This window comes from Chaetura pelagica, unplaced genomic scaffold (genome assembly GCF_000747805.2).
Source record: "Chaetura pelagica isolate M959 unplaced genomic scaffold, ChaPel_1.0 scaffold396, whole genome shotgun sequence".
NCBI classification, from domain to species: domain Eukaryota; kingdom Metazoa; phylum Chordata; class Aves; order Apodiformes; family Apodidae; genus Chaetura; species Chaetura pelagica.
The window spans coordinates 520,918-548,536 of NW_009953493.1; the positions used below are offsets into that span (position 1 = coordinate 520,918).

General features: G+C 36.7%; 1 protein-coding gene across 1 annotated transcript in view; it reads right to left on the minus strand.

Moving 5' to 3' along the window:
- GOLGA4 (golgin A4) overlaps positions 1–27,619 on the minus strand; it is a 48,513-nt gene that overhangs the window by 18,568 nt on the left and 2,326 nt on the right. The window contains exons 2-14 of the mRNA XM_009999057.1: positions 25,542–25,607; positions 24,237–24,551; positions 22,255–22,302; positions 21,786–21,842; positions 19,206–19,304; positions 18,581–18,719; positions 17,170–17,357; positions 16,080–16,163; positions 15,118–15,265; positions 8,884–9,062; positions 7,701–7,832; positions 6,529–6,684; positions 1,403–5,661 (exon numbers count right to left, since the gene is read on the minus strand). Of these exons, the coding sequence (XP_009997359.1) occupies positions 1,403–5,661; positions 6,529–6,684; positions 7,701–7,832; positions 8,884–9,062; positions 15,118–15,265; positions 16,080–16,163; positions 17,170–17,357; positions 18,581–18,719; positions 19,206–19,304; positions 21,786–21,842; positions 22,255–22,302; positions 24,237–24,551; positions 25,542–25,607 (5,870 nt within the window). The remainder of the gene's footprint in view (positions 1–1,402; positions 5,662–6,528; positions 6,685–7,700; positions 7,833–8,883; positions 9,063–15,117; positions 15,266–16,079; positions 16,164–17,169; positions 17,358–18,580; positions 18,720–19,205; positions 19,305–21,785; positions 21,843–22,254; positions 22,303–24,236; positions 24,552–25,541; positions 25,608–27,619) is intronic.

The window sequence follows — 27,619 nt, forward strand, 5'->3', positions numbered from 1 at the left end:
CTTGATATGCCTAGAGATAGTGCCAAGAACAAGCTGTTCCATCACCTTCCTAGGGATGGAGGTGAGGCTGACCGGTCTATAGTTACTCGGGTCTTCCTTCTTGGAGTGACATTTGCTATCCTCCAGTCCTCAGGCACCTCTCCTGTTACCCATGACTTACCAAAGATGATGGAGAGTGGCCTAGCAATGACCTCCCCAGCTCCCTCAGCACCCGCAGGTGTATTCCATCCAGACCCATCAATTTGCGGATGTCCAGATCACTCAAATGATCCCTAACCCAATCCTCATCTACCAAAGCAAACTCCTCCTTCATTGTGACTTCTTCTGGGGCTTTAGAGATCTGGAGCTCCTGGGGAGAGTCTGCAGCAGTAAAGACAGAGGCAAAGAAGGCATTCAGTACCTCTGCCTTCTTTATATCCTCTGCCTCCAGGGCACCCACCTCATTCAGCAGTGGACCTATACTGCCTCTAGTGTTAGTTCTATCTGCAATGTATTTGAAGAAGCCCATTCTATTGTCTTTGACCTCACTTGCAAGGCTTAGTTCCAAGGAAGCTTTAGCTTTCCTAATTGCCTCCCTACATCCTCTGACAATAGTCCTATATCCCTCCCAAGTGGCCATCACCTCCTTCCATGATCCATTTTTCCACTTGAGTTTGCCCAGCAGTTCCTTGTTTAACAATGTGGGTCTCCCGGATCCCTTACTTGATTTCCTACCCATTGGGATGCTCTGATCCTGAGCTTGCATGAAGGGGTCCTTGAATGACCAACTATCTTGAGCCCATTTACCATCTCGTACCCTGTCCCATAGGACTTCTCTTAATAATTGATTGAAGAGGTCAAAGCTGGCACTGCAGAAGTCCAGGGTTCTGGTCCTGCTAGGTATCCTATTCCTCCCACACAAGATCCTGAACTCCACCATCTTGTGATCACTGCAGCCAAGGCTGCCATTGACCCATCACCACTTCAACCAGACCCTCCTAGTTGGTTTGTCCACCATTTGTACCAAGATGTTATCAACAAGGCATCGGAGGAACCTTGTAGACTGTACTAAGTTTTAATAAACTTTGATTCCTGTTTAAAGAAAACAGAACTATATTTTAAGTTCTGGCAATGCTGAAAATGACTATCACTAAAACAAATCAAAAGTGGTACTATTTTGCTTAAAAACAAACCACTTTTTCAGCTGACAACTCAAACAGTGTTGTATGTGTTCATAAAGTGCTGCTTTCAAGCGGCTCTTTTCCTGCTGCTTCTGTAAGTGTATTTAGAAAAATGACAGAAAAATACCAGTCTAGTCATTGTGTCGTTGTGAGAAACTGAGCTTTTAAAAAGTACTTTTGAGTTTTTAGTGGTAAAGGATAAAACAAAGAAATTGTAAGATGACTAGGAACCAGGAATTTACCTAATTTTCTGCTCCATTTCTTCTAAGGACTCTTTCTTTACTATGTCAAGCTCCTGCTGATGTTCTTTTCGCAGAGTACGTAAGTCTTTCTGAAGATTATTTACTTCTTTGCGTAGTTTCTGTTTCTCCTTTTCAGTCTCTTCCAGTTTAGCCTGCAAGTCCTTCTGCTGATTCTGCATATCACCTAGTAACTTCTGCAGCTCCAAACCACATTTAGCCTTTTCTTCAGCATCTTCCTCAATAGCTTTCACACTGTCCTTTCTTTCACCCAATTGTTGCTGTAAACTTTTTAGCTTTTCTTCATATCTCAAACTCACACCTTCTATCTCAATCTTATGCACTTCGTTTTCCTTCACTAGATTATTTTCCAACTCTTTTATCTTCTGCTCTAGAGATTGACCGACTGCCTCCTTTTCCTGCAATTTCTTCTGAAAATCTCCAATTATGTTCTCCATATCAAGATGCTTTTGTTCTCTAGCTTTTAATTCTTCCCTGCTGCTTGCTAAATCACCACCACAACGAGCATGCTCCTCCGCTAACAATGAGTATTTTTGGGTTTGCTCCTCAAGTTCTTTCCTGAGACTTGCAGTCCTACTCTGGTCCTCCTGATGACTCTTCTCCACACATTCTAATTTTCTAAGGAGTTCCTCCTGTTTGCTTTTCAATTCTTGATAAGAGTTATTATGCTCTTGTTGTTCCTTCTCATACTTCTGCAACAATTCATCTTTCTCAGTTAAGCCCTTCTGTAACATCTGCATTTTTTCTTCGTATGTCTGCTTGACACTCTCAACCATATTATATTTCTGTTGTTCTACAGCAGCTTTTAGACTCTCTACTTCTTTCTCTAATTCTGTGGAATCTCTTGTTGACTTAATTTTTTCCTCTAAGGACTCAATTTTGGCCTCTCTCTCCTGCACTTTTTGTTCCAAGTCTCTTATCTGATTTTCTCTATCTTGCTTAAATTGCTGTTCCTTTTCTTCCATCTGAGACATCAATTGCTTTTTAATAGAAGCGATTTTTTGCTCAGCCTTCTTTTTCAGATCTGCCAGTTTAGTGCTGTTCTCTGCAGTCAGCCTGTCCTCTAATTCTTTCAGCTCTTCCTCTTTGCTTTTAAGTATTGCTGATTTCATTTGATCAAAGTCCCTCTCCTTTGCTTCAAATTCAGCTTTCAGTGAACCTATTTGCTTCTCAAGATTAAGCATTTTTTCTTCAGCCTCCTTAACTCTATTGTCCTTCTCAACAGCCACCTTCTCTGCCTCCTGGAGTTGCCAAGCTATTTCTTTTTGCTCTGTATCTTTTTGTTCATTATAATTTTTAAGTTCCTCCATCAAGGAATTATTTTCTGAAGTTTTCTGAGCAATGTGTTTTTCTAGTTCAGCAATTCTTGCCAGGTGGTTTTTTAACTTTGCAGTTAACTCGCTTTCCTCCTTTTCCCTCCTGTTTTGCTTTTGTTCCAATTCACTTTTTAAGCTATCGAGATTCTTGCTTTGTGTAGCCAGCTGCTCCTTCAGTTTATTTAGCTCTTCATCTTTTTTATTGGCTTCAGTATTGCTTAATTCAAGTTTACTCTGCAAATCTTTAATAGTATCATGATTTTGTGTAAACCTAGTTTGTGCTTTCTTCTTCCACTCTGACAGCTTGGCCGTGCAATGATCTACCTGCTCAAGAGCTGATGCTTTTTCTTGACTCAGTATCTCAACTCTGGATGATAACTCCTGGACCTGATTTAGCAACTGCAATTGATCCTCTTGATGTTGCTTACTTAGCAGAGACATGGCTGCTTCCTTCTCTGTTAAACTCACCATGCTTTCAAGTCTAACATTAAGGTCATTAACTGTTTTGTTGAGAGCAGAAATCTCAGATTCCTTTTCCTTGAGTTCCTCCCTCATTGAGGTGACAGCATTGATATTTTCAGATAATTCCTTCCTCAGCTGTGTTATGCAGGTTTCTTTTTCTGATGCTGCTTGCTGCTGATGCCCTCCCTCTTTCTGCAATTGTTCCTTTTCTGTTACAAGTCCTTCAATATCTGCTCTCATGGACATAATTAAATTGTCCTTCTCTTGCAGCTCTTGTATTGACTTTTGCAAAGAGGTATTCGCAGCAGAATGATGCTCTGTTACTTCTCTAAGTTGAGCTTCTAGTTCAGAAATCTTATGTGTTTTAATTAATATTGCTTCTTTTACTTTCACAGCTCGGCGCTCACAATTTGCAATTTTGCATGTTATTATGCCAATTTTTTCATTACATTTTTCAATTAATTCTTTGCTTTTTGTTTGCAATAATGCCTCAGCATTCTTCCAATAAGCATCTAACTGGGCTGTAAGTTCTCCTGACCACCTTTTAAACTCAGTTTCTTTTAGCTGAATTACTTGTATTTTTTTCTCATAGTTTTCATTATCTTTGTACTGAGAAGACTGTACAGTTTGGAGTTTCTCTTCAAGTGTTTTCAGTGCATCAGCCAGCTCAGTAATTTTGGCTTTGTCCTTTTCTTCAACCGCTTTCTGTTTACTGAGCTGTTCTTGAAGTCCAGACTGCTCTTTGAGGGACTGATCAAAATCATCTTCCAATTTTTTCAACTGTGTTTTCAGGTCACTTTCCTTATCTGACAAAGCATTCACTTTAGCCACTGACTGCCTTAGTTGTTCTTGTAATTCCTTCAGGGACTCCTCCATTTTCACCTGTTCCTCTTTCAGTTGGGTAATTTCTGTTCTGGAGCCCTCCTTCTCAGCACTCAAGGTGGCAAGTTTCTCTTTAAGGTCTCCAAGTTCCTGCTCTTTCTCTTGAAGTTCCATCTCATGTTTTTCCTGGAGCTCTTCAACCTGCTGATTGAGTTTCTTTTCCCAACTCTGGGTAACTTCTTCCAACTCCCTCCTATGAGCCTCAGCAAGACTCTCTAGCTGCTCTTTCTGATTGGATTCCAGTTTTGACACAGCATCATTGATTCCAGCTGAGCTGGCATGTGCCATTTCCAAGATTTTAGCATTGAATTCACTCTCTTTCTGACTGAACTCCAACTGGTTGTTTTCAAGCTCTTTTCTTAGTTTAGCTTCCTGATCAGCAAGCTTCTTTTTGAAAGTTTCTTGCATATCTTTGGATTTCTGTTTAATTTTCTCCATTTTGTTCTCCTGACGTTTCAGTTTACTTTCATACTCTCCTTGTAAAGCACTAATTCTTTCTTCTGCAGTTAACAGTTTCTGTTCAAGATCTTCCACTTGCTTGCTCTGTAACTTCTTCTGTTCAATTTCATTTTCCTTTTCCATGAGATTTTTCTTTGTCTCGTCAGCCTCTCTTTGTAGATCTTTCAACTGACATTCAAATTGTTGTGTTAGAGTGGTTACTTTTTGTATATTTTCATTGCTTTGTTCTTGTAAATCCTGCTTCAGGTCACGTACCTCACTCTTGACTTCATTCAGCTGGGATTCAGTTTTTCCTAATTGCTCACAAAGTTGCAATTTTTCACCTTCAAGATCTGTCAGCTTTTGCTGCAGCTTTGCTAATTCCTCTTCATAAATCTTTGCCTGCTCAGCAGAAGTACTCTGATGAGATGCTGAAAGCTCCTCTAGCTTTTCAGATACTTGGACAAGTTCAGCTTCAGATCTTTCTGCAGATTCCTTTAGTTTCTGTTCATGTGCTTTTAGCTCCTCCAGACATCTGTCTTTCTCCTCCAATGACTGCTTGAGTTTGTTGAGGTCCTCTTTGAGTACCTTCTCAACATCTTGAATAGACATTTTGTGCTCTTTTATTATCATTTCCATCTCTTCACTGTGCCGTTTCCTCTCTTCTTCCAACTTTGTTTCCAATTCTTGCTTTGTTTCACTCATTTTATTATTCAATACTGAGAGCTCTTGTTCTAAATCACTACGTATTCTTAGTGCTTCTGATAGCTCAGAAGACAGTGCTTCTAATTCTGTTTGCTTCACATCAAGTTTTTCTAAAGTTTTTTCATTCATCTCTTCTATGTGTGCACGGAAAACTGTTTCTTTCTCTTTCAAAATTGTATCTATCTCTTGTTCTTGTTTCTCTTTCATCTTTTTTATTTCAGATACTTGTTGTTGCTTTAAGATCTCCAGTTTTTCTGTCCAAAGCTTTTCTTGTTGCTGTTTCACATTCTCCAATTCTTTCTTGTGTTTTTCAACTATATCATTGATTTCCTTATTATGCTGCTTTTTTTCAGACTCTATCAAAGTGCTTAATTCCTCTGATTGCTTTCCATCAACTTGGGAGTGCTTTGCAAGAGAGCTTTCCAGTTCAAGAATCCTCTGTCAGAGAACACAGTTTTAAAAGAATATCAATATTCAAAAGGTAACAAGTTGATTAATTTTTTAAAAAATCTTACCAGGTTCACATAACTACACGGCACCTTTCCCATTATTTTTGCTATCAACTTTTTATATAAGCCTTTAATTCATATTTAGTTTGCTCCCAACTTTGCTTCCATTATGGCAAGTTGGTTATTTAACAGAAAATCTTCTGTTTCACATAGATATAATAAAAACTTGGAAAGAATTTAATAAATTCAAACAAAATAGTTCACAGTATATTTTCTTATTAGGATGAAAGATACCAGGAGTCTACAAGAGTATTATAGAGCTTTGTACGAATGTCTTAATGACCTTAATTCCACATATCATAGAAATGCTGCTGTAAAATGAAAGCACTTCCATAGGCAAAACTTCCAAAATAATACTTGAGAATGGCGGGATAACATGCCAACTTGCATTAGCAGGTAATATAATCTTACTCATTACATAAAGCAAGGACACTTTAAATATTTAAGCCATTTTTTTAATTTATTCAAGTATCCTTTTAAGTGTTTGTATGGTAGCAGTACTCTGCAGAAACACTTTAAGGTTTAATTCTCCTATATAACAAATAAAAATTATGTAGATTGATATAAATTCATATCCCATGCCGTGAATGTCTTTTTATATTTTGACATCTAATCTTGTAGAAAAACAGGGTGCAGAATAACATGGCAATACATTACATTTCTGTCACTACAAGAAGCATAATGTGATTAAAACAACTCAGTCATAATAAAACCACAATATTTGTAAACCTGTCACAGTTGAATATATCCTGAGAGGAATTTTTGTAGACTTCTATCTTGTGAAATATTTACTTACAGTTCTAAAAGTTTCTACTTCTTGATGCATCTTCTGAACTTTCTTGTCACACTCTGACTGTATCGCTTTCTTCTGCAGCTCCAATTCTTCTAAGGCTAGGGATTCTTGCTGCTCTTGCTCTTGAAGCGTTTTTAAACACTCGTTCTGTTTTTTTTCCTGTATCAAGAATTATGATTAAAACAATAAACTATAAATATAGTCACCACACCTTCAAAACCAGTAGAACATTTATAAAACAGTTAGTATGAGTCATGTACTCATCACCTGTATTTTCTGTACACACAGTTTCCGTTTCATCTGTGAAAAAAATGTGCTATAAACCACTCCCATTTTCTCTTCCTGGGAACCATTTGTCTTTTAATTCTTTGTACAAAAAATGTAATGCAACCCAGCCTTTCATTTTTGTTTATCACAATTTAAGAGTAATACCTTAGAGGAATAAAGGTCTGTTCTCACTTGATTTAATTGCTGATGTATTTTTAAGCTTCTATTATTTAATTACTTCTATAATTAAATTACTTCTATAATTACATAAAACCAAACTAAGAAACAGGTAGAAAAATATAGTTGGGAAGAGACTGTCAAAGTCCCTCTTTCCTAGGCACCAACCATCAAGGAGGAGCCCAAAAGAGAATCTACTATTTATTACGTAAAAATGACATGATGTTCTAAAGTGAATTACAGCTCATGAAAAAGAGCAAAGAATCCCAATTATTCCTTCCAGCCTGACGTAGAAGAAAATTGTTTTCTGAGGTCAAATATGATGAATACTTAACCCTGTTCACATAACACAACACAACCAGACATAACGATATCAACACATTTCAAAAAACAGCCTCATTCATCGTTCTTACTCTAGCTGCTGTGACTAATTGCCAATGATTCAGAGGAAGAAATTAACCAAAAAAAACAAGTCTAACAAAAAGAGTTTTCAAAAAAAGAAGTCTTTTCCAAAGGATGCAGCTGTTAGTGAGCTGTGAGAGTGATTATCATTATTCAGTCTGCATCATGGCAACTGCTTTGCTTTCATTCATGTTGCTCAAGCCTCTGAGCTCTTTGACACTCATATCTTTGAATGCAGGACTCTTAGTGTTGAATAGGGTCAAACTAAGACTTTTAGTCCCCCTTCACATTTACATAAATGTTTTCCTACACATTTTAGGGATACATACAAGAGCTGCCTTCATCTTCTCCTCAAATGCCTTCTCTTGGGCCTGTAATCTCTCATTTAGCTCCTGATCTTTGGTAGCCATTTCTTTTTCATGGAATTTTTCTAGTTCAGCAACACGTTCCTCTGAAGACTTCTGTGAATCGTATCAGAAAATACTGATTTCAAAAATATTAATTATCAAAAAAATGTATAATTTCTTAATAAGAAAAGCAGCACAATAGAGAGAGGAAAACAGAACCATCTCTTCCCTCATTTGCTCACTCTGAATATGCAACGATCATGTGGAGCACTTAATACTAAGCCCTGACACTTCTTATTTTCAAGCTTCAAGTTATCCATCATTCTTCTCAAAAATTTCACAGTTCTACTAAAAGAAACATCACATATGTTAAAGACTCTTCTACTAAGGGAAACTTAGCATTTTCAGTTTTAGTTCAAATGTGATAACAAATTGGAAAAGCAACCTCTGTCTCTAGCTTTCCCTGTATTCCTGGTATTTCATGAGCCAGGAAGTGGTGGTACTCCATGTAGACAGCTACCTACAGCCTACATAGGTGCTTTATTTACTATTTACTTACTGTTTACTAAGTGTACACTCTTAGAAAAAATAACAAAAAATGTCAACACAAGAACTGCAATTTAAAGATGTTCCAATTTTCAGTTTTCAAAGGCACATGGAGTACTCCTGCAATTCCTACCTTAATTCACCAGATTAAGCAAATTCTAGCAATTCTTGACTAGCAAGCCGTTTGGCACCAAGTTCTTAAAAGTCTACATATATTGGGCTAGGGTAATAATTAAAAGCACTGAGTACTAAAACCCAAAATCCTGGTGGAGATGTGTGTGCTGACTGCTATGAACAACTTCTTGATTCTCTTTAAAGTCTCAAGAGAATTTCTAGCAAATAATTTTATTAAATATAAATAAAGTGAAATAAAGAGTAAGACTGTTTATTTTTACATGTCTCTAACATACTGATTTTAAACTGTTAGAGAAAAATAATCTGTATGGGGAGTTTTCTATTTTTGTCTTCAGTAACTATTTAACACCACAAAGTAATTTGTATAGAATTTATTAAATAGCAAAAAAGTTCTCATATACTAGTGTATTTTACAACTACAGTTTAATCATAATTGAATTATTAGATTAAAAGCCAATAATACAGATTGAGTTTCAGTTTTTACCTTCATAATCTCAACCACCTCTTGTTTCACTCTGGTTAATTCCCGCTGAAGATTTACCCTCTCTTCTTCACTTGCCTTTTCTACTGCCTTGATTTTTTCATCCATTTCTGCCTGCAATTTTTTCCGGGCTTCCTCTGTCTTTTGGGCAATACTCAGAGCCTTCTCAAGCTCTTCAAAAGCTGCAAAGAAAAAAAAAGTATATATGACAATCAAGAAATATCTATGTCTCTTGATAGAAGAACAGAGTTAATAATTACTGTAAATTACACAAGTAGCAGAAGAAATCATTTAGGAATCCATCAAGAATTCATATGGGTTTATTACCTAGAAAGGAAAGAGAACTGACAAATAGCTGTGAATGTCTTCTGATGTGTTCTGTAGATTCCATTCTTTTCCTAAAATCTCTATAAAATACACAAATCATATAAATAAAGTATGGCTCTTCTTCTGGCTATGTATGCTGAATAACTTTGAAGAAAAGGAAGAACACCGCATGAAGTAATGGCAATTCACAAGTTGTTCTTCCATTAAAACAAGCAGATGGAAGTATAAACCAGCAATGACTGCTATCAAGTCAGTTTTTGAAGACTCATGAAATCAAGAATGATGAAAGAGCTCTTCCTGAACAGAACACTGAAGTATAATACCAGACACTTCATTTACCTACGAGTTGTTCATTTCAGACCCTATAACCTAGATAATCTTCTCCTTAAACTGTAGGTTTGGTGGAGTCCGTACAGACAGCTTTGCTAATTTCATTATTTCACTATTTACTTTTAATGTAAACTAGTATCAGTGCAATTCAGAGACACTAAAAATTGTTTGTATTATGAACAGTTCTGTGCTTCTAAATTTTGCAAACAAAATTTAAGACAAAATATTAAGATTTGCTCTCAGAAAAAAATATCTACAAGTTATTTCAAAAGAACACTCATATTGCAGTGTTAAAATTTATATTGCATGACATACACAAGTCTGCTAAGATGCATTTTAGTTTATAAATTGGAAGCAATAATTTCAGAGCTTCTTCCCATGCTAAGGAGAAGCATTGTAACATACTTTATACACTTCATAGCTGATGGCATAGATGACAGTAGCCCTGCAGAGAACTTGGAGGTATTGGTGCATGAAAAGCTGAACGCGAGCTGACAATGTGCACGCATAGTCCAGAAAGCCAACTGTGTCTTGGGCTGCATCAAAAGAAGTGTGGCCAGCAAGTCAAGGGAGGTGATTCTTTCCCTGTACTCCACTCTCACGAGACCCCACCTGGAGTACTGTGTCCAGCTCTGGAGCCCTCAACACAGGGAAGACATGGACCTGCTGGAGGAGGTCCAAAGGAGGACCCGCAAAAATTTCCTGAATAGATCATGAATGTGGAAAGACCCTGCTGCATAATGGAGGGAAATTCAGTCTCAAAAGAGTCTATTATATGGTTAATTTTTTGCTTAAAATAACTTTGGCAAAATACCTCTAAAATTCAAAATCACAGTGCCAATATCAAGACTATAATTTATCAGAGCATGAAAACTTTAAATTAAATTATTCTACTATACCCTGGAATACTTGGATATTATTCTGGGAACAGACAGAATTAAATAATTTTTAAAGAATTTTTTAATATCCTAAGCTTTTTTCCACTTCGTTCTATCCCCAAATGAAAATCATAATAGACACGTACATCCCTAGTTTCCTTGATTTATGAGTAATTAATAGGCATTCACACCACTTTTTTTAATCCTTGGGTTTTTTTGAAACTATCTTTAATATCATTTAGGCATGAGTTTGAGAAGTAAATAATCATTTCCATTCTACATCTTCTGGCAACATTTAAAATTTAAGCTCTTACCATGATCTATACTTTTAAGGCAATGCTGCAAATATGTTTTCAAAATTTAATGCCATAAAACTGCATTCACCCAAATTCTGACCTTTTCCAGAATTTTCTGCTGTTTTCTGAGGAAGTCCTTCTCTGTTTACTCAAAACAACAACCATGTTTTAGGGTAAAAGAGAGTTTTTATTGGCCCTGGCAATAACAAAGCATATAATTGTATCCACCTTTTCCCTCCTGGTTCTACTTAAATAATGGATATTAAAACTCATCACAGAAAAATAAGAGCATTGGAGATTACTTCAAACAACAAAACAGTCTCAAACACAGTGCAAGCTTGCACAAGGCTTACAGCTCCTTACTATCCAAGCACAGTTCTTTACAGCTCACCTCAAGGCATATTTGTCTCCTGGGACCCACAGGACTTGAGTCCTCCCCCTTGCCACCCTGGGAACAACTCGGTTACGAGCAAAGCCTGTGCTAGAGCATTTGGAAAAAGGCACTGGCTTCCTTGATGCTCCTTCTCAGCCCTACCAAAAGCACACACATCCAGCAAAATTGGCCAAGTCCATCAGTACTGGAGCACACTAAATAGCTTTAAGAAAAAATGCCTCATTTCTACAGAATTTTACAAAGTATAGCTTGAAAAGAAAGCCTGCAAGTAAAACATTGCATTATTTCACTTTTCCATACACATTTTCTGATTCTTTTTCAGAACAGTACATATTTCATTTCCATTTAAGAATCCTGTAACTTCTGCAAAACTAAAGAGAATGCATTTGCCATATCTGACAAATTCTCCAAAAAGAAGATCCAGGTTCACACTAGGATTGACTACTGACATGTAACAGCTGAGCAACATGCAGGAGGACAGCTGCATCACCATGCTCGCAAGCAGGGCACTAATACAAAGCTGGACAAAAGCTGATGGATAAAACGCCAAGGGGGTATGAAAGCACAAAGAAGCAGCACTTCACAGAAACACAATTAGCTCTCTAAAAGTTAAATTATATGCATCTCAGGCACTTTCAGCACTTAAGCAAAACAGAACAATTTTATTCAGTTAATTCTAGTATAGCGTGACAACTGAGTTGCAAGACAGCAAAGGGCTAAGCTATCATCAAGTAGACAGAATACAGTCTAAATTATTATTTTTAATCTATGAAGGATTTTAATTCTACTGTGAATAAAAGCCTGGAATAAAAGTATATGTTTTTATCCAAATACATCTTTTCTGAATGCAAAGAGTCAAGGCACTGTCTGTGTTCTTCCCCAGCCAGCAGAGTTACAGTTGAAGGAAGATTTTTTTAACCAAGGTACTAGTTAAGTGAAGTCTCACAAAGGCACAGAGGCAAATCAGGAACAGTAACAAGCACACCAAGAGTGTCAGGTGAACCCGGCAAAATCCATTCATGTGACCAAACCAGACAAACCAGAAACCTTCCTGTGCAGTATATCACACAAAAAAAAAACCCTGAGTAAAGCCTAGGAAGTGCAAAGTTGCAATACTGATTTTTATAAAGCGTGCTAGAGAGTTGACTGCTTTACATATGCTTCTCCGAAGTACCAATCTTGGTTCCCTTCCCTTGTCTCTCCTACCCAGTGTAACACCAGTCCATGCTGCAGACTTCTTGCTTGCTTGCTGGCACCGCAGATGCGGTATCTTGACCTACATTGCCATCTACTGCTGAAAATTGTGAAGAAAGCACTGAACAGGAGCAAAGGAGGGATTTACATGTTTTCTTACATAAGGCTGAGAGCAGGGATCTTGTCAGAAGTCTGAGAAACAAAGGTTGAACTGATTTCTTATAATTGACTTGTGCACGTAGGCAGGATTTCAAATGCACAGCCTAAGCTTTTTGTTTCTCTGTAGAAAGGTGCAAAGCACACATTAATTAAGCTTGAAAAACAAATGATACCTACAAAGAATGGCAAAGCAAAATAAATTTACTTTCTAGACTTTCTTTGTTTACAGTACAGAAAATAAATCAATCTGCACCCTGAGAAGTCAGAAAGGACTTAGGCCAAGTAGTCTCAGGAAAAACAAACTTCAGTTTACCAGCAAGCTTACAAGGACTATAAAGAGCTTTGTTGAAGTAAAATGCAAATAATATACGTACACTGTATAGCATAAAAAAAAATAAATCAGTTGCAGTTACTTCAAGTAAAAGTGCCTGAGAAGCACAAAATTTACTTTTTAGAGCCCAGATCAAGCACCCCAACGTGTGATGTAATAAAAAAGAGCCCTTACCCCAGTCCTGTTCATACAAGGCTTGGGAAAGGCACCATGATTCACTTATTGGCATGTGTGGATGCACAAAAACAAGATGCTATGTGAGATTTCAACATAAAGTACCTCTAACTACAAAAAAAATGAACTTCACCCAGGGAGACCAAATTACAGCTTACACAACACACACAAAATAAGCATACACATCTTTTCACTATTTCAGTACACAAAGTTGGATTATCATTAAATCAAACACTGGAGGACTTCACTAAAGTCACTAAATTACAAAGAAAAAAGCCAGACACTTAACTCTAGGCAAGTTAAAAACATGAACTGGAAAACCACTTTTTAGCCTACAGTATAGCACTATGAAAGTAAATCACAAGTATGAATCTATTATGCTTATCCTTATTTTGCCATAACATAAATGGAATTAACATTTCTACAAATACAATATTCCATTAAGGCAATTCTTCACTGAATCATGATACAGAAAAACAAGTCTAGAATTTAAATGTCACATTAACTACCTAAGAAACAGAACTTTAAACAAGTTGACCTCAATTAAATGAAGCTACCAACTTTTTAAAACTGGTACAGCTCAAAGGTTGTGGCCTAGACATAATTTCAGGCTTTCCCAATATTCATGGTGCTTTTCTCAAATGCCTGAACCACTTAGTTCAACTGCAATTAACTACATTGCCATTGTACATCACAACATTTTTTGAATGTATAAAACCAACAAAGCACCAGGAAAACATAATAAAGGTCATCTTACAATTTTGCCTATCTTAGAAGTAGTATTTAATAATTTTCCAAGGGTTCCAATATTTATATAACACATGCTTAATGAATACAAAAATAAATGCACTCAAAGGTAAAGTGGATGCTTACGCATCACAAGGGTAACCAGAAGTACCTAAAAATGTTACTTAAAAGAGAACATATATAATACACAAATCTCCCCCTAAAAAAGTGCCATGTACTCAACACATTATTCATAAAATGCTGTTTCAAACAACTCTGACAATAACTATGTATCTACAGAAGCATTAAGATATTCAACTTTTTTTTTTTTAAATCACAAAGAAGACTTCCTAGTCTCCAAGAAGTGAGTAAAATCCAACTTTAGCAGAAGTGACTGACTTAGGAAATACAAATATCCAGAGCTAAAAAGACACATGCAACCTGAAAGAGTAGGCACCTTATCAACTTTTTGTTACTTTCACAAGACGAAAGTTCAAGCTGTTTCTTTGTATTATAGCAGAGCGATCTACCCAAACTAATCTTTAAAACTGAAAGTTCTGATCTAAATCTACATAGATTTAAAATAAACCCAAATCAACTGTATAGTTTTAAATTCTCATCACTTTTTAAAGAAAGAAAACGTGTATTATTTTATACAAACTAACTACATCTGAGCTTCAGCCAAAGGAGTGAACTCCTTCAGATACCCATGAGAGCAAACTAAATTCTTCTAAAGGAATTTTGATAGCTAAGTGCAAAACAATTTCACCGTTTTAAAAAAAAAGGTGGGGCAGACTGATCTTTAAATTAAAGCAAAACAAGAACTTCAAGCACACAATTAATGTTACTTAATTTCCATCAAAAGTAAACTACAGTGCGTAATGGTTGCATAACTGCTAGTTTCCAAGCCTGAAGCAAAAGGAATCATCACTGCAGTTTCACTAAAAAGAAACTGGAAATGCTTCTGCTATGATTAGTGAAATAAAAAGCTTATTATGGGTGTAACACATCCTCTTGTTTCTACTTCTTCCCAAGCTCTTACACACTCACTGCTGTGTCTTCCATGTAAAACATTGGTGGCAATATAATGATAATTTATATAGCTGCAAATTTCCCTCCTGACACTAACCAGCACCAGCTCTATGAATCTTGTCTTCTACTAACAGGAAAGTACAGCAGCCCTTCAGTAGCTTCCTTCCTAACTCCAGCTGAATAGATAGGACAGACAAACCAGTCAAAAACATCCCTAAACTCTGCTGACCAGAAGCGAAGTTAGTAATGGCACTAGCAGGGGTGATATGCAGAACATTAGGAAAAACAACATCTCTTAATATCCACTTCAAACAACATCTGATGAAAGAGTAGCAGAACAACCATGCTGAAGCTCTCTTGCGCTTACATGAGCTAATAATTTCTAGAATTTCTTACCAGCTCTTTCAGATTTTTCTTTCTGTTCTTTTAATTCCTCTCCTTTTGTAGTTATTTGTTTGATCCGAGCACGTAGTTGGACTATCTCCTCCTCCTTCATTTCCAATGTTTCATGCATTTGTCGTTTTGTCTCTGCAATTACCATGCCCTATGGAAAAGGTCCTTGTGATAAAAAGCTAGCAAATAAATAAAACATATAGCTAAAACAATTTCAAGTCAGGACACAATCCTTGTCAGGAATAAACTTTAGTCTGTTAGTACAAGATCAGAGATTATGGTCTTTTTCTGTGTCAGAAAATGCTAACAAGAAGAAGATAATATTACAGATTATTTTGAAGAGTAGCTAACATTTATCTAGTGATGGAAAGAACTCCTCCAGCAACTAAAGACTATCAGAAAACTTCCTCCTGGTACAGATATTTTCTTTGAAATATGCATTCTGTAAACAAACCAAAACAAAAAGCATTGTAGTGTGCATGCTTCTACTTAGAGAACATGCAGATATTATGACTGTTAGTCCTGTTGCATATTACACATACCAAGACTGTGACGAAAAAAACCAAACTTTGAGATAAAAAAACTGAGAAACTCATCATATTCCTAAGACACTACAGCTACTTCATTGGTCGTGTTAAAATGAATTTACATTGTACCTGATCTTCGTTAGTGTTTGGAGGAGGGTTGCTGTTTGGGTTTATTTTTTTCCAAGATAGCATTGAGGAGTGTACTCAACATAATTACTCCATCCTAAAACTTGCAGCATCAAGTATAACGTAACCAACCAAAACTCTAAAGTATTTATGTAAGAAAACTCTCGGGTAGCCTAAATTATTAGCTTGTTAAAACAAACAAAACCACAACATATGACTAAGAACAGCTTCTAATACCAAGAGCCCAAATATTTGAGTTTCAAACATCTTCTTTCAAAGTAACAGGGATAGAAAAGTAAGTATTTTGTTTACCTTGTCTTGCTCTAGCTGCTCAATCAAATTCTTTGCATCACGCAGCTGCGTAATCAGTTTAGTTTTCTCAGCCATGTGAAGGTCCTAAAAAAAGACCCCAACCACAAGTTTAAAGCACTGCCCTCTGTAAGAAAATACCTTCTTCTAACAACAGCTTAGCTTTGGCTCTTAACATGAACTATGCCTTCAAGAAAGAGCCCAGAAAAGAAACCAAGGAAATTAAAGTAGTCAGCTTTAAATTACTTTTAAATCTCTCAGTCCTAGGCTGCCTCATAATAATTCAGGTATCTGAAGGCTTTTTTACAGCCCCCACTGTTCTCTCATGGATGTCAGACCTAAAAGTGCCGGAAATATGCTTAAGGCCCTGCTCTGTTACCTGCATATCAGCTTACAACAAGATTTCAGCCATGTAACGTAATTGCTTATTAATGGTCTTCCCCTGGAAAAGGTCCTTAAAATACCTGACTCTTTCAGAGCTCTTTCAACTTGGGCTAGTGCTCAGAGACCAAGACAGAGAATAAAATCTGATCTCCAGAACTGAAGTTGAGTACAGCTATACTTATCACGTTTTCATGTTTGTATTACTATCAGCCACCTTACTGTTACTCCACACTCCGCGTTAACGGCCTTAAAAAGAAAACTGAGCAAAATAATAATTTAGCTTTAGGACTGCACTTATGTTATCTTCACTACGTTGTTCTCTCTAGTGTCCTGCCTTTCTGTGTTTTCTGTTAATTCACATAACTGATGCCTCTTCCACTACATCTTAAAAGGTTTAGCTCTGCTCCACTTCTCTCACTTTGCCTCCTGTCTTCTGTGCTAGAACAGTCTTTTCTCACCCCAACGTCCCACACCTACTTTATTTCCAGTATTTTGATGGTTATTCATACAGTTAAGATTTCATATCCTTCTTTACAGCTTTTAGAGTAATTGCTCTATGTGTTGACTCCATGTGGGTTTTGCAACTTCAACTGGAAAAAAGTTCAGGGACACTTTATTTAATGTCCTGCTTGATTAGTAAATTTTGGAAATACTGGAGTTCTTACTGTGTTTTCGTAGCTACACATCAAGTTCCAAGCATTTTTCATACCTTCATCTTCTCCAGTTCCTGAAGCCTCTCCTCTAACTGTTCTTGAAGTGCCTCTTTCTCGTTGGTTAACTGGGCACAGCGCTCTTTATGTGACCGGATCATCTCCTTACAACGTTGCAGCAAGTTCTCTTGGCGCTTCACTCTCTGATTAAGAGCTTCCAGTGCTTTAACAGGATCTTCATTACCCTCTACAAGACAACATACTGATATCATCATATTCACATTGTTTCCAAAATGCAGATCTGCATTCACATTGTGGATGATCCACAGAAAAAAAGTTCTTCAAGGTCTGCAAAATCTCCTAGTGACTCCTGTAACTGCCAGAAACACACTACGCATACACAGAATAGCAAAGACAGTCTTTCACCTTAAAATAACGTACCCCAGTTACTATGCAAGATTCAAAACCAAACTATTAATCAACAAGGTTTTCTATGCAATTAAAAAGTCATCATGACTTATAAACCTGCCTGGTGCTACTAAAAGAATATTCATAAGCAAGTAGAAACACAAAGCAAAGCAAATACCATCTCTCAAGTGTGAGAGATGCTTTCCCAGGACTCAGTGTGATATTAATTCTAAAATACCCAGGTTGGCAATACTACATTCAGCACGACAAAGGCCGTACTTAGCATCTTTCTAAACCATACTCCTCTCTCTGTATAACCAGCACATTGGGTTATGTTCTACTGTGTGTTCTGGTCTGATGCTCAGGAGGCTGTGAGAGTACTTGGCATGAAAACAGCATCAAATTCATCAGTTCAGTTTATGACTCTTAAGTCTTACACACTATAGTCTAGAAGCAGACCCCAGGACAGGAAGCATCTTGAACCCTGATCTGTAGAGACGGAACACAAAGAAGTCATGCTGGATAAGAAAATCTCTGATCTAACCCTTCATATCATCCAAAAATACAAAAATCATAGCAGATGGTGAACACAGATAATTTCAAGATGCATGTTCACCCTGTCTTTTATGAAGGATATTAGTGAATGACACTTGGATGATATCTCAGCAATATAATGTCCCTTGTTCAGTAATCAAGTATAGTCAATCCTCGGAGTGCCATAACTCAAATAACCTCCTGATGTAAGGAACCCTCAGATTATTCAAAAGCATGAATACCAAAATTGATCTTTGCTTTTACTTTTTCCCAAGGAAAGAAGAAGAAATACAATTGGAAGATAGACTGCCAAGTGCAAGAGTCAGATTTGAATTCTTATGAAAATGTATTATCTTAGAAGAGTCATCCTTTCCTCTAGCTGCCACATTGTTTTCAAAACAATTGTCTCCTCCTAGAAAATACATCTTTACTATGACATGTTCAGCCCTAAGTCTTGTCACTTCATCATAAACAACAGCAGCCCCATTCCCCAAAATTCAAGACCTCTTCAAAAGCCACAATACCTACCATTGATTCCCGGTTCCACAGTATTTTCTGTGCTGATTTCTGTTGTTGGACTTTGAACTTGTGGTTCAGATTGGATATTTGGATCAGGCAATTCAGTGCCTATCTGACCGTTCTGTAACCTCTGTTTCAGCAACGATACCTGAACAAAATGTCTTGTTAAAAAAACCCCAAGAATGCTAAGTAGATGTTTTCATCTTTAAAATTAAAGAAAGTTAAATAAAACTGGTATCAGGAAAAACCTGAATTTTTTACTGTTCTTTGAGGTGAGAATTATGTTTCCAACTAACAAAAAGTACCATGATGAGTGGAGAAGCAAAGACCAATTAAGCAAAACACAATTTTTTTCCAAAGCAATTTTAATTCAAACTTCTGCTAATGTTATGTTCTGGATAAAGAAGACATTGCAAAGGTTTTAAGCACAGATCGATCGATCATACGTAACACAAGTGAGATTTTACAAAGGCAATTAGTTTCTAGAAAATCATAAATTCTCAAGAAGTTTTACAACATAGCAGCAATTACAATAAAACAGGGACATGCTTTACAGTGAAGATATATTAAAAAAAAAAGCAGGAAGAGCAGTTTTAAATAAAATCTTTAGGTATGGTTAGGTAAGATATCTTACCTGAGTTTGCAGGACACTTATAAGTTGATCCTTTTCTTCTAAGGAAGCATCAAATTCCTCTTGGAGATGTTTTTTAGCTTGTTGATCCATCTGCAGCTCCTGAGAATCATAAGTATACATACCTCAAAATTCAAATGTGCATTTAAAAGGCTTGTGAAATAATATTAAAAATACCTTTTCACAGTTGTGACCCCAGAATGCAATAATGAAGTGGATACTTCTTTTACTATACAACATTCCATGCAAAATAAGAACAACATCTCATTATAATACCAGCATTAAAACAGCAAAGCCTAGATTTTGTGCAAAATTATCAAGGATTCTTTCTTACTAAAAATAAGCTTATGTATGGATCAGTTCACGCTTGCTATTTGCTTCCTGCTTCTGAGCTTTAGAAGCAATCCCTTCCAAGCAAAGTAGCTCAGTGCAAAACCAACTGCTAAAGACATTTACTGAAACCAACACAGAAATGCTCCTCTTTAGATCCCAAAGTTGCTCCTGATCCTCATCTGAGGAGGAAAACAGTGAAGACTGCATGAAGACTACTACTGAGGTATTACTGTTAACACAAAAAGCTAAGGTAAGCAAAATACATTGATTTCCAGGGACTGTTTCACACTATCAGCTTGGCCTCAGAGGAGACTTTAAATATTCTTTCATGGCACTTTTAGAAGAACTTGTTGGATTCAACTTAACTATGGGGAAAAAAGGGTTATAGGATGAGGAAAAGGATTTTTAAAATTAATTTCTGATAATAAATTATTACATCATTGAAAGATCTATTTAGTACCATTTTAGCTTTGACAATGGACACGTACCATTTTATTTGACATTTTTCTTTTAAGTCTGTTCTAACTAATGCTGTAACACCTGGGCTTCCGAAAGACCAAAAACCTACTTTTTAAAGTTTTTCAATTAATAAAAAAGAATGTCAGTGTTAGATTTTAAGGAATCCTTAAATCTACAAGATTTGAAAGAATGAAATTAAATGTAATGCCAAATGCATGTAAAAAAATTTTTATATATATATGTAAATCAGAAATATGCATATATCACAAATATCAGAAAGACTATGACAGAAGAGATGAAAAAGAAGTATGCACACATCCAACCCTTTTTCATAATCAAAAGCTTTATCTTTGGCATGTATGTGCCTTCCAAACTTTACCAATGGAGCATGTAGATAAACAAAGGAAGAACTTCTTTCATTTGACCTTGTAGTGAATTGGAAAAAAACACACTGGCAAGCCACTTCTGTCAGCAATGCTGTGGGTTTTCCCCTCCTATGGGCTGACAGTTCAGCTTAGCACAGGGCAACAGTGCAAGCTCTGGTTCAAATAGGCACAGCAGACTCAGTACACTCTGGCCCAGTTCTCAGCTGCTGGGCCAGAAGCAGCAGGGATCTGAACAAAAGCACTACCCCCAGGGCACACACAATTCACAGCCTGCTTACCTGGATTACACCCCACATCACTGAAGAAAAGTGCCCCACAACCTCCCAGTGACCTCCTTTGAAATGACTGGCTGCCTGACTGGTCGCACAGGGCCAGGCCCTTGCAGGTAAGCATAAGCCTTGGGTACCTGCACACCCAGATGCTCAGTCACCATCCCTCACCCTCCAGGGACCAACCCTGGCCCCTGTCTGCAGGTAAGATGCTCAACTGCCTGAAGCTACTCTGCCTACAGGCAAAGGTGGGACCTCACCATGGTCTGATGGCTGTTGCAGCCTCCATGCCAGCACTGCTGCTTGGCACAGTGCACGCCAAAACCAGGAGTGCAGCCATAGAGGAAGCCCATGGGTTCTAAGTCAAGTGAGGGGAGAGAATGGACACAGAGCTGCTCGCATGCCCGTCTCCAAATCTGATGTTGCATTGGCTGTTGGGGCAGTAAAACAGCTTCAGTTTCACATTCTGCTTCACCAGGGTTTGACAATATGGCTTTTGTGCACTTGGCCCTTTAATTTCCGCTGCCCGTTAATTCGTACCTGTCTTTTAATTGAGCCAAATGTATTTATTATCAATACCAAACATATTAAAAGCATCTCCTTTTAATTTCATTATAACTTAAGGAGACAATAATTGTAACACAACCTACCTGATTTTATGCCTGAAAACAAACTATACTGAAAATCCATAAAAACAATGTAAACATAATCAAGATAAATTTTTAAAATTTTTATTTATTTTTTTATTGGTCATTAGTAAAATCTTTATTTAAAAGTGCCTATTACTTGTATTCGCCTAACATTAGCATTATTTCTCAATACTGGATGAGCAAGAAATTGCACAGGGATCTCTCCTGCTGGCCACGTCACTGCAAGAACCACACACACACTTCTACCTTTTCTGTTCACAATCAACAGAAAAGCAGCTCATTTGGTACAGTTAACTGCTCTTAAGACTATGACAATAAGTCACTGAATGGGGAAAAGAGACAGAGAAATAACCCCACATAAACAAATTTAAATAAATGGTAAAACCCCCTGATGTCTAAAGTGAACAACTAAGTCAAAAGTCAGGTAGAGAAAGGTCCTATGTATGTGTGGTATAAAGTAAACACTCGCTCAATAAAAGAAATTACCTCTTTCAGTTCCCCAATTCTGCGAAGTGCTTTATCCTGACTTTGACTCAGAATGCCCTTTAAAAAAGGAATAATAAACATCAGGTGAAATACATATAACTTACATATATAAAGAATAAATAAATTAATAGAATTGTATTTCAGCAGAAGAATTTACTTGTATTTCTCTCTCAAGTCCTGATATGCAAGTATTAGCATAAACTGCCAACTATACTTTGGCAATCTATCACCTGAAATTAGCTGATGCAATTAAAAAAGGCTCTTTTAGCTTCACAGTTACTTTGACAAAGCAGTATCAGCTTGGCTTCCTCAGAAATCCCAACTAAGAAAGTGTCTTTTGCTAGATACACACTTCTATATACAACATCTTGTATAAACACATATACACAAACACAATGCACTGTATTTGCACTATACATTTCAGGACTCTGAGAAGTATTCATTTAAAAGGAGGAAAAGTAAGGCTTACCTGTAGCTTCTTCTTCTCCCGCTGGATAACTTTATAAGCAGACACTAGCTAAAATACAGAAAGTGGGTATAATGATAATAGCACATCTGCTTATAGCTATAAAAATAATTTGCTTAGTTGTATCTCTATCTGCATTTTCAAAATTTTCACTTCACTTGAGAAAGCTCTTCTGACAAAAACACTCTAAAATTTTCTCAGAGTTTCCTTTTTACATTTATAAAGCATCTCCAATGTGTTAAAAAATAAAGCCGACATGACAAAAAAATGAGGTTACTCAGCATTCATGAACAGTTTTCCCTTCACTGAAAAGACCTCTAAGAACACTCAGGCTTCACAAGCACCAAAAAAACCCCAACTGTATTAGAAAATTACATCCCAGAAAGCTATCCCACAAGGATGCACTTTTGTAAGGGTCCACGTACTAGAGAGCTTAACTAAAATTAACTTTAAAATACACTTACAAGTCTAGCAAAAAAAGGTTTCTGTAATTGTGAATGTTCTCATCCATGTGCTTTGCATATACCCAGCAGACAAAGAAAGACTGGAAGTGGACAATATTTCTCATTGTAAGCTGACAAAGGGACTTAGTGAGTAACCGCACAATCTAGTTTAATTAAAAATTTGGTCACAATTGCATAAGCTATCCAAAGCTGAAGTAGCATACTGGCACTTGCAACTAGAATATTCCATTTTCAAATTGCTGAAAAATCAAAGGAAAACAAATCCAAGCCCAGAAATCCCTAAGTCTCTAAGTAGCTTAAAATTCTTTTTTTTTAAAAATTAGGATTTTTCAGAATTCAAAATTATTTTCCATTTAAGCATCATGCTTATTTTGCACTTAACCCTAGAACTATGGATGGCTTCCCTCACAATATCTTTCTGAGATACTAACTTTGTGTCCCACTTTAAATAAAACAAAAAAAAATACATCTTAAATTCTCTTTACATATTTAAACTACTTTCTGCCAAGCTCCAGCAAAGCATTTTTTTTTCCAACTGAACTAACGATACTCCCAAAACCAGAAAAAACACCCAAACCTTTTTAACAGAGACTTGCTAGACAGAGTACATTAAAAAAAACCAACAAAAACGTACAAACTGAAGATTTTTCTTTTTGGCAACACTGTTTGCATACATTTTTTAAATATATACATCATGATACAAGTCAGAAGATAATGAAAAAACAATGGGAGACAACAATCCCTGAATTAATGGAAGACAACTGGATTCTTTTCAGGCATATTCTGAGTATTGTAACTACTGTATACTTGTTTTTGGATTCCAGGGATTTTGACAGTAAAAGCCAGGAGTCTGCATAGGACTTACAGTGCAAATGGCCAGTTTTAAAGGTAAAACACATGCATTATTATTAATTTTTTTTAAATCCAACACTAATGCTTTCAAAGTTTTACTTTTTCAACAAATTGGAAAATGAGTAGCAAAACTACTTATAAAATTGGTTTTCAGTAAAATAGCATAAGAAACAGTCCTTGAATTAACTATTTCCAGGGAATATCTGGAAATCATGGGGAGAACTTATTGAAAACAAAATGCCTGCCTATTGCATGTACATGGATATGTACTATCGTGTACTTCAAGAACAAGTCTCAGAAGAAAAGTACATCTGCTGTCTTGAGTACAAGCCATATTCATCTGTACTGAACTGTAACCCTTCTATAGGCTTTCAGCAGAAACCATCATAGGCCTACCTTGTGGGAGTAACTACTAATTAATCTCTTTTGTTTAGAACATGGAATTATTTACAAAGAAGAGAAGAAAAGGATTTCCCACGTTTTATTACCAGAAAAATATCTGGCCTATCTAGGCCAGAAATAACTGGATTTACAATAACTTAACTTCCATGTAAGCTGTAGGTTGATCCATTTGCTCCAAACAGGAAAACAAAAAAGAGTACCCACTACTGCATTATCTGTTAGACTCATCTTTTTCTGTTTAGGTAAGTCAGTAGCAACATTGCCTACCTCTGAGTATTTCCCCCTATAGTTGCCCAAACTGCGTTCCATTCTGCGCAGTCGCTGCAGCAACTGCTCTTTGCTGAGGCTGTCCGTATTTCCTGGAAGCTCTTCTGTTTCACTTTCAATGTCAGAAGGTGGATCAAAGGTGGGACCAGCTGTGTCCAAGTCCAGTCGATTTAATGAGTCTCTTGAAGAACTTCGTACCAGGGACTCCTTAGAAGGAGAGCGGAACAGGGACTCTTTTACTGGGCTTCGAAACAAAGACTCCATGGAGGGAACTCGGAGCTGAAGCCTCTGGGCAAAAGACTGAGTATCACTCAACTGCAAAAATTCAAAGCAAATAGCTACTTAGGCACTGATTTTAGTCAGTCAGAGACAGTAAAGCCCAGGAAACAGAGACCTGACCTGGGCAAAGGAATTACTGTTGCCTAACACATGAAGGACATCAAATAGCTACCACTCCCGTAAAAGAATCCTCACCTTGTGCAGAAAAATCAAGCATGCAACTACCCAATACAGGCAATTTCAGACAGCAACTAAATCCAATTAACTACAGCTCTGATTTAAACTTCTAAAAGAATGTATTGCTGTGTAACCCCTTTAAAAAGTGAAGAATATGTAACTAAAAAAATAGTTGCCTTGACTGTTATCCCAAAAGAAAAATAAAATTGTGTGACTCACTTCTTGATGTATTATACAGAAGACTGTATTTATCTCAAAGACACAAAGATATTTTCCTATGATTAAGGAAAAAAATGTATTGTAAAAGTCCTTGTACCATAGTTCTACCACGCCATACTTAAACAGTTCTTTATTTTAAATGGCTTCATGATTTTTACATGAAATGCAATTATTGATGACACACATGCTATGAGCCACTGCCAATTCCACTCCAGAAAGTTTCTGAGATGTAATAAAGACTGACCTTCACCTTTATCACAACTGACAATTTTGCTAAGCTTATTAGTTCTTTTTCTGCGGCTAGCAATTAGCTTTCTGGCCACACAATATGACCTCTACTTTTGAAAACAAGGTTAGCACTCCATATCCTGCACTGGCTGTGTCTGTGAGCAATGAGTCTCACCCCAACACAGGCAGCCTGCAGCCCTCAGAAACAGCTAACCTGTCCCTGCAAAAAAAGCTCTACGCATCAGTGACACCACCTGGTAACAGCTAATGGGATTATAATCAAACAAAACACCCTTTTATTCTGACAGGCAAGGACAAAGATGTATACCAAGTGCTTACTCCAACACAACATAAAGACAACACAGCAGTGAAGGAGCAAACTCCTCACATTCCCCCCCATACCTGTGGGGAGGCTGGTTCACTTCCATTGTTTTCTGTGGATCTGGGAAGTGGTCGCTTAGTTAAGTTCTATAGAAGGAAAAACAATTGTTAGAAGAAATAGACTACAAGGATAGTAATTCACAGATTCCTACAAATAGCATCTGTGCTTTTCTCTTGCCTGCGTTTTTAGTACTTTCTGTTGAATATTTATTAAGATGTCTTCATGCAAACAAGCTAGTTTGTTAAACTCAAAACAGATTGCTGCAATATACAGAACTACAAAGCAGCTACGTGTGCGTGGATTAGTATGAGACATCTGCAAATGCTGACATCTCCAATTAAATTATTCATAATGATTATTTATGTAACATTTATGCACAAATTAAAGAAACACCAAAAAGACAAAATGATAGCAGGAAAAATCTAATTGATGACTAGTGTTGTTTACATCCAACATGAGTAATAGTGGAATCACACTCTCTTCCTCTGTTTAAGTACATTTGGGGGGGGTGGGAGGAACTACCTGGAAAAAAAAGCATTGGTAATGGCTGTTTAACTCCAAACAAGCACAGGAAGAAAAATTAAGACTTTCAGAAAAAAATCATCCTGTGCAAAACTTTACACTTAATTCCTCTCTGGACTCCCAAGCAAACAAACAAAAAAACCCAAACCCAACACAATCATAGTTTATTTTTTATTACAGAGTTCAGACGTTTCTGTTCCTAGTCTACGCATCCTGCTGTTACAATATCCTGTGTTCAGGTGTTTTCTAATCTGTAGAAATCCAGATGGTTTTCTGGTGTTTAAACCAGGTCCAACTGAAGTAGATAAAACTCGCTAGAAACAATTTTGGATATTATGTTTTTCCAGGAGAAGCAAAGCACTGAGACATATTGAACCAAGTATGACAAATTCAACTAAAAGCAGTGTAACTAAATTTTTAATCCAGTACCACCCTGATTCAAACTGTAAATCTAAGGTGTATATACAACTAAAGTACTCATCATACCAATGCATGTATCTTCTGCCTGATTACACCTGCAAGTTCTACTCTGTGTGGATACACAGAAAAGCCTACATAAACATAAATGTAAGCCTACATAAACATAAATGTAAGCCTACATAAACATAAATGTAGAAGAAGAATGTTTCAGCATAAAGGGCTTCAGAAATGTTTGATGTGAAGCAATTTTAAGGAAGTACAAAAATACCACGGAAGAAGGAGACAGTGAGACAGCTAAGGAAGCCAGAGGAATGAGCAGTCACCAATCCAGATTCAGACAAAGCAAAATAGCAATAACTAACCATAGAAGAAGTCTGTTTGGATTTGGAAACAGTGCTGCATCTGGCTTGAACAAAATCTGCATTCTGCTCCAGAGCACTATCCTGCTGCAGTGGACTTATTCCTAGTGAATTAAGAGCTCTTACTGGGTTTTAAACTAAAGCACTCCTACCTTTTATTCTCAAATCCATTAGCTGTTCTTTTTCATTTCCTAACTGGAAAGTTAATAAGGGTAACCCAAAGAAAAAAGTCATCTTCTGCTTTATAATTTACAAAGCATCTACCAACTGACAACAGCAGTAGTCAAACGCTGTACCAAGAATTACAAACTAATTAAACCAAGTTCTTTCAAAAATTATATATTCTGATACCCATAAAGAGAATGAAAGGAAACTATGGAGAGTTTGCACATGTCATTCATAAGAATAATTTAATAATATTAAAGATCTATTTTAAAACACAAGATTAAGTAGACTTATTAAATCTAATAAGGTGTTTATGAATATAAAAACCATGAACACTGCTCTTTTCTGTGAGGATCCTTAAAAATGCCATTTCAAAACTAAAACTGATGTTGCTACTTAAAATTTGCCTATTAATTGTGCTGACATCTTTGTATTCTATCTGTATGAATACAAGTAGGACCTATATTTGGGATTAGACTTTCTATTGGCAAAAATCGTAATAGAGATACCATATTAATTTTTTATTAAAAAAACTGGGCCACCACAGGTCCAGCTGCTGCAATTCTAAGTCACTGTGCTCTAGGGCAAAAGGTCATATTCTGGTATCCAGAAAGTAAAAGGTAAGCAGGAAT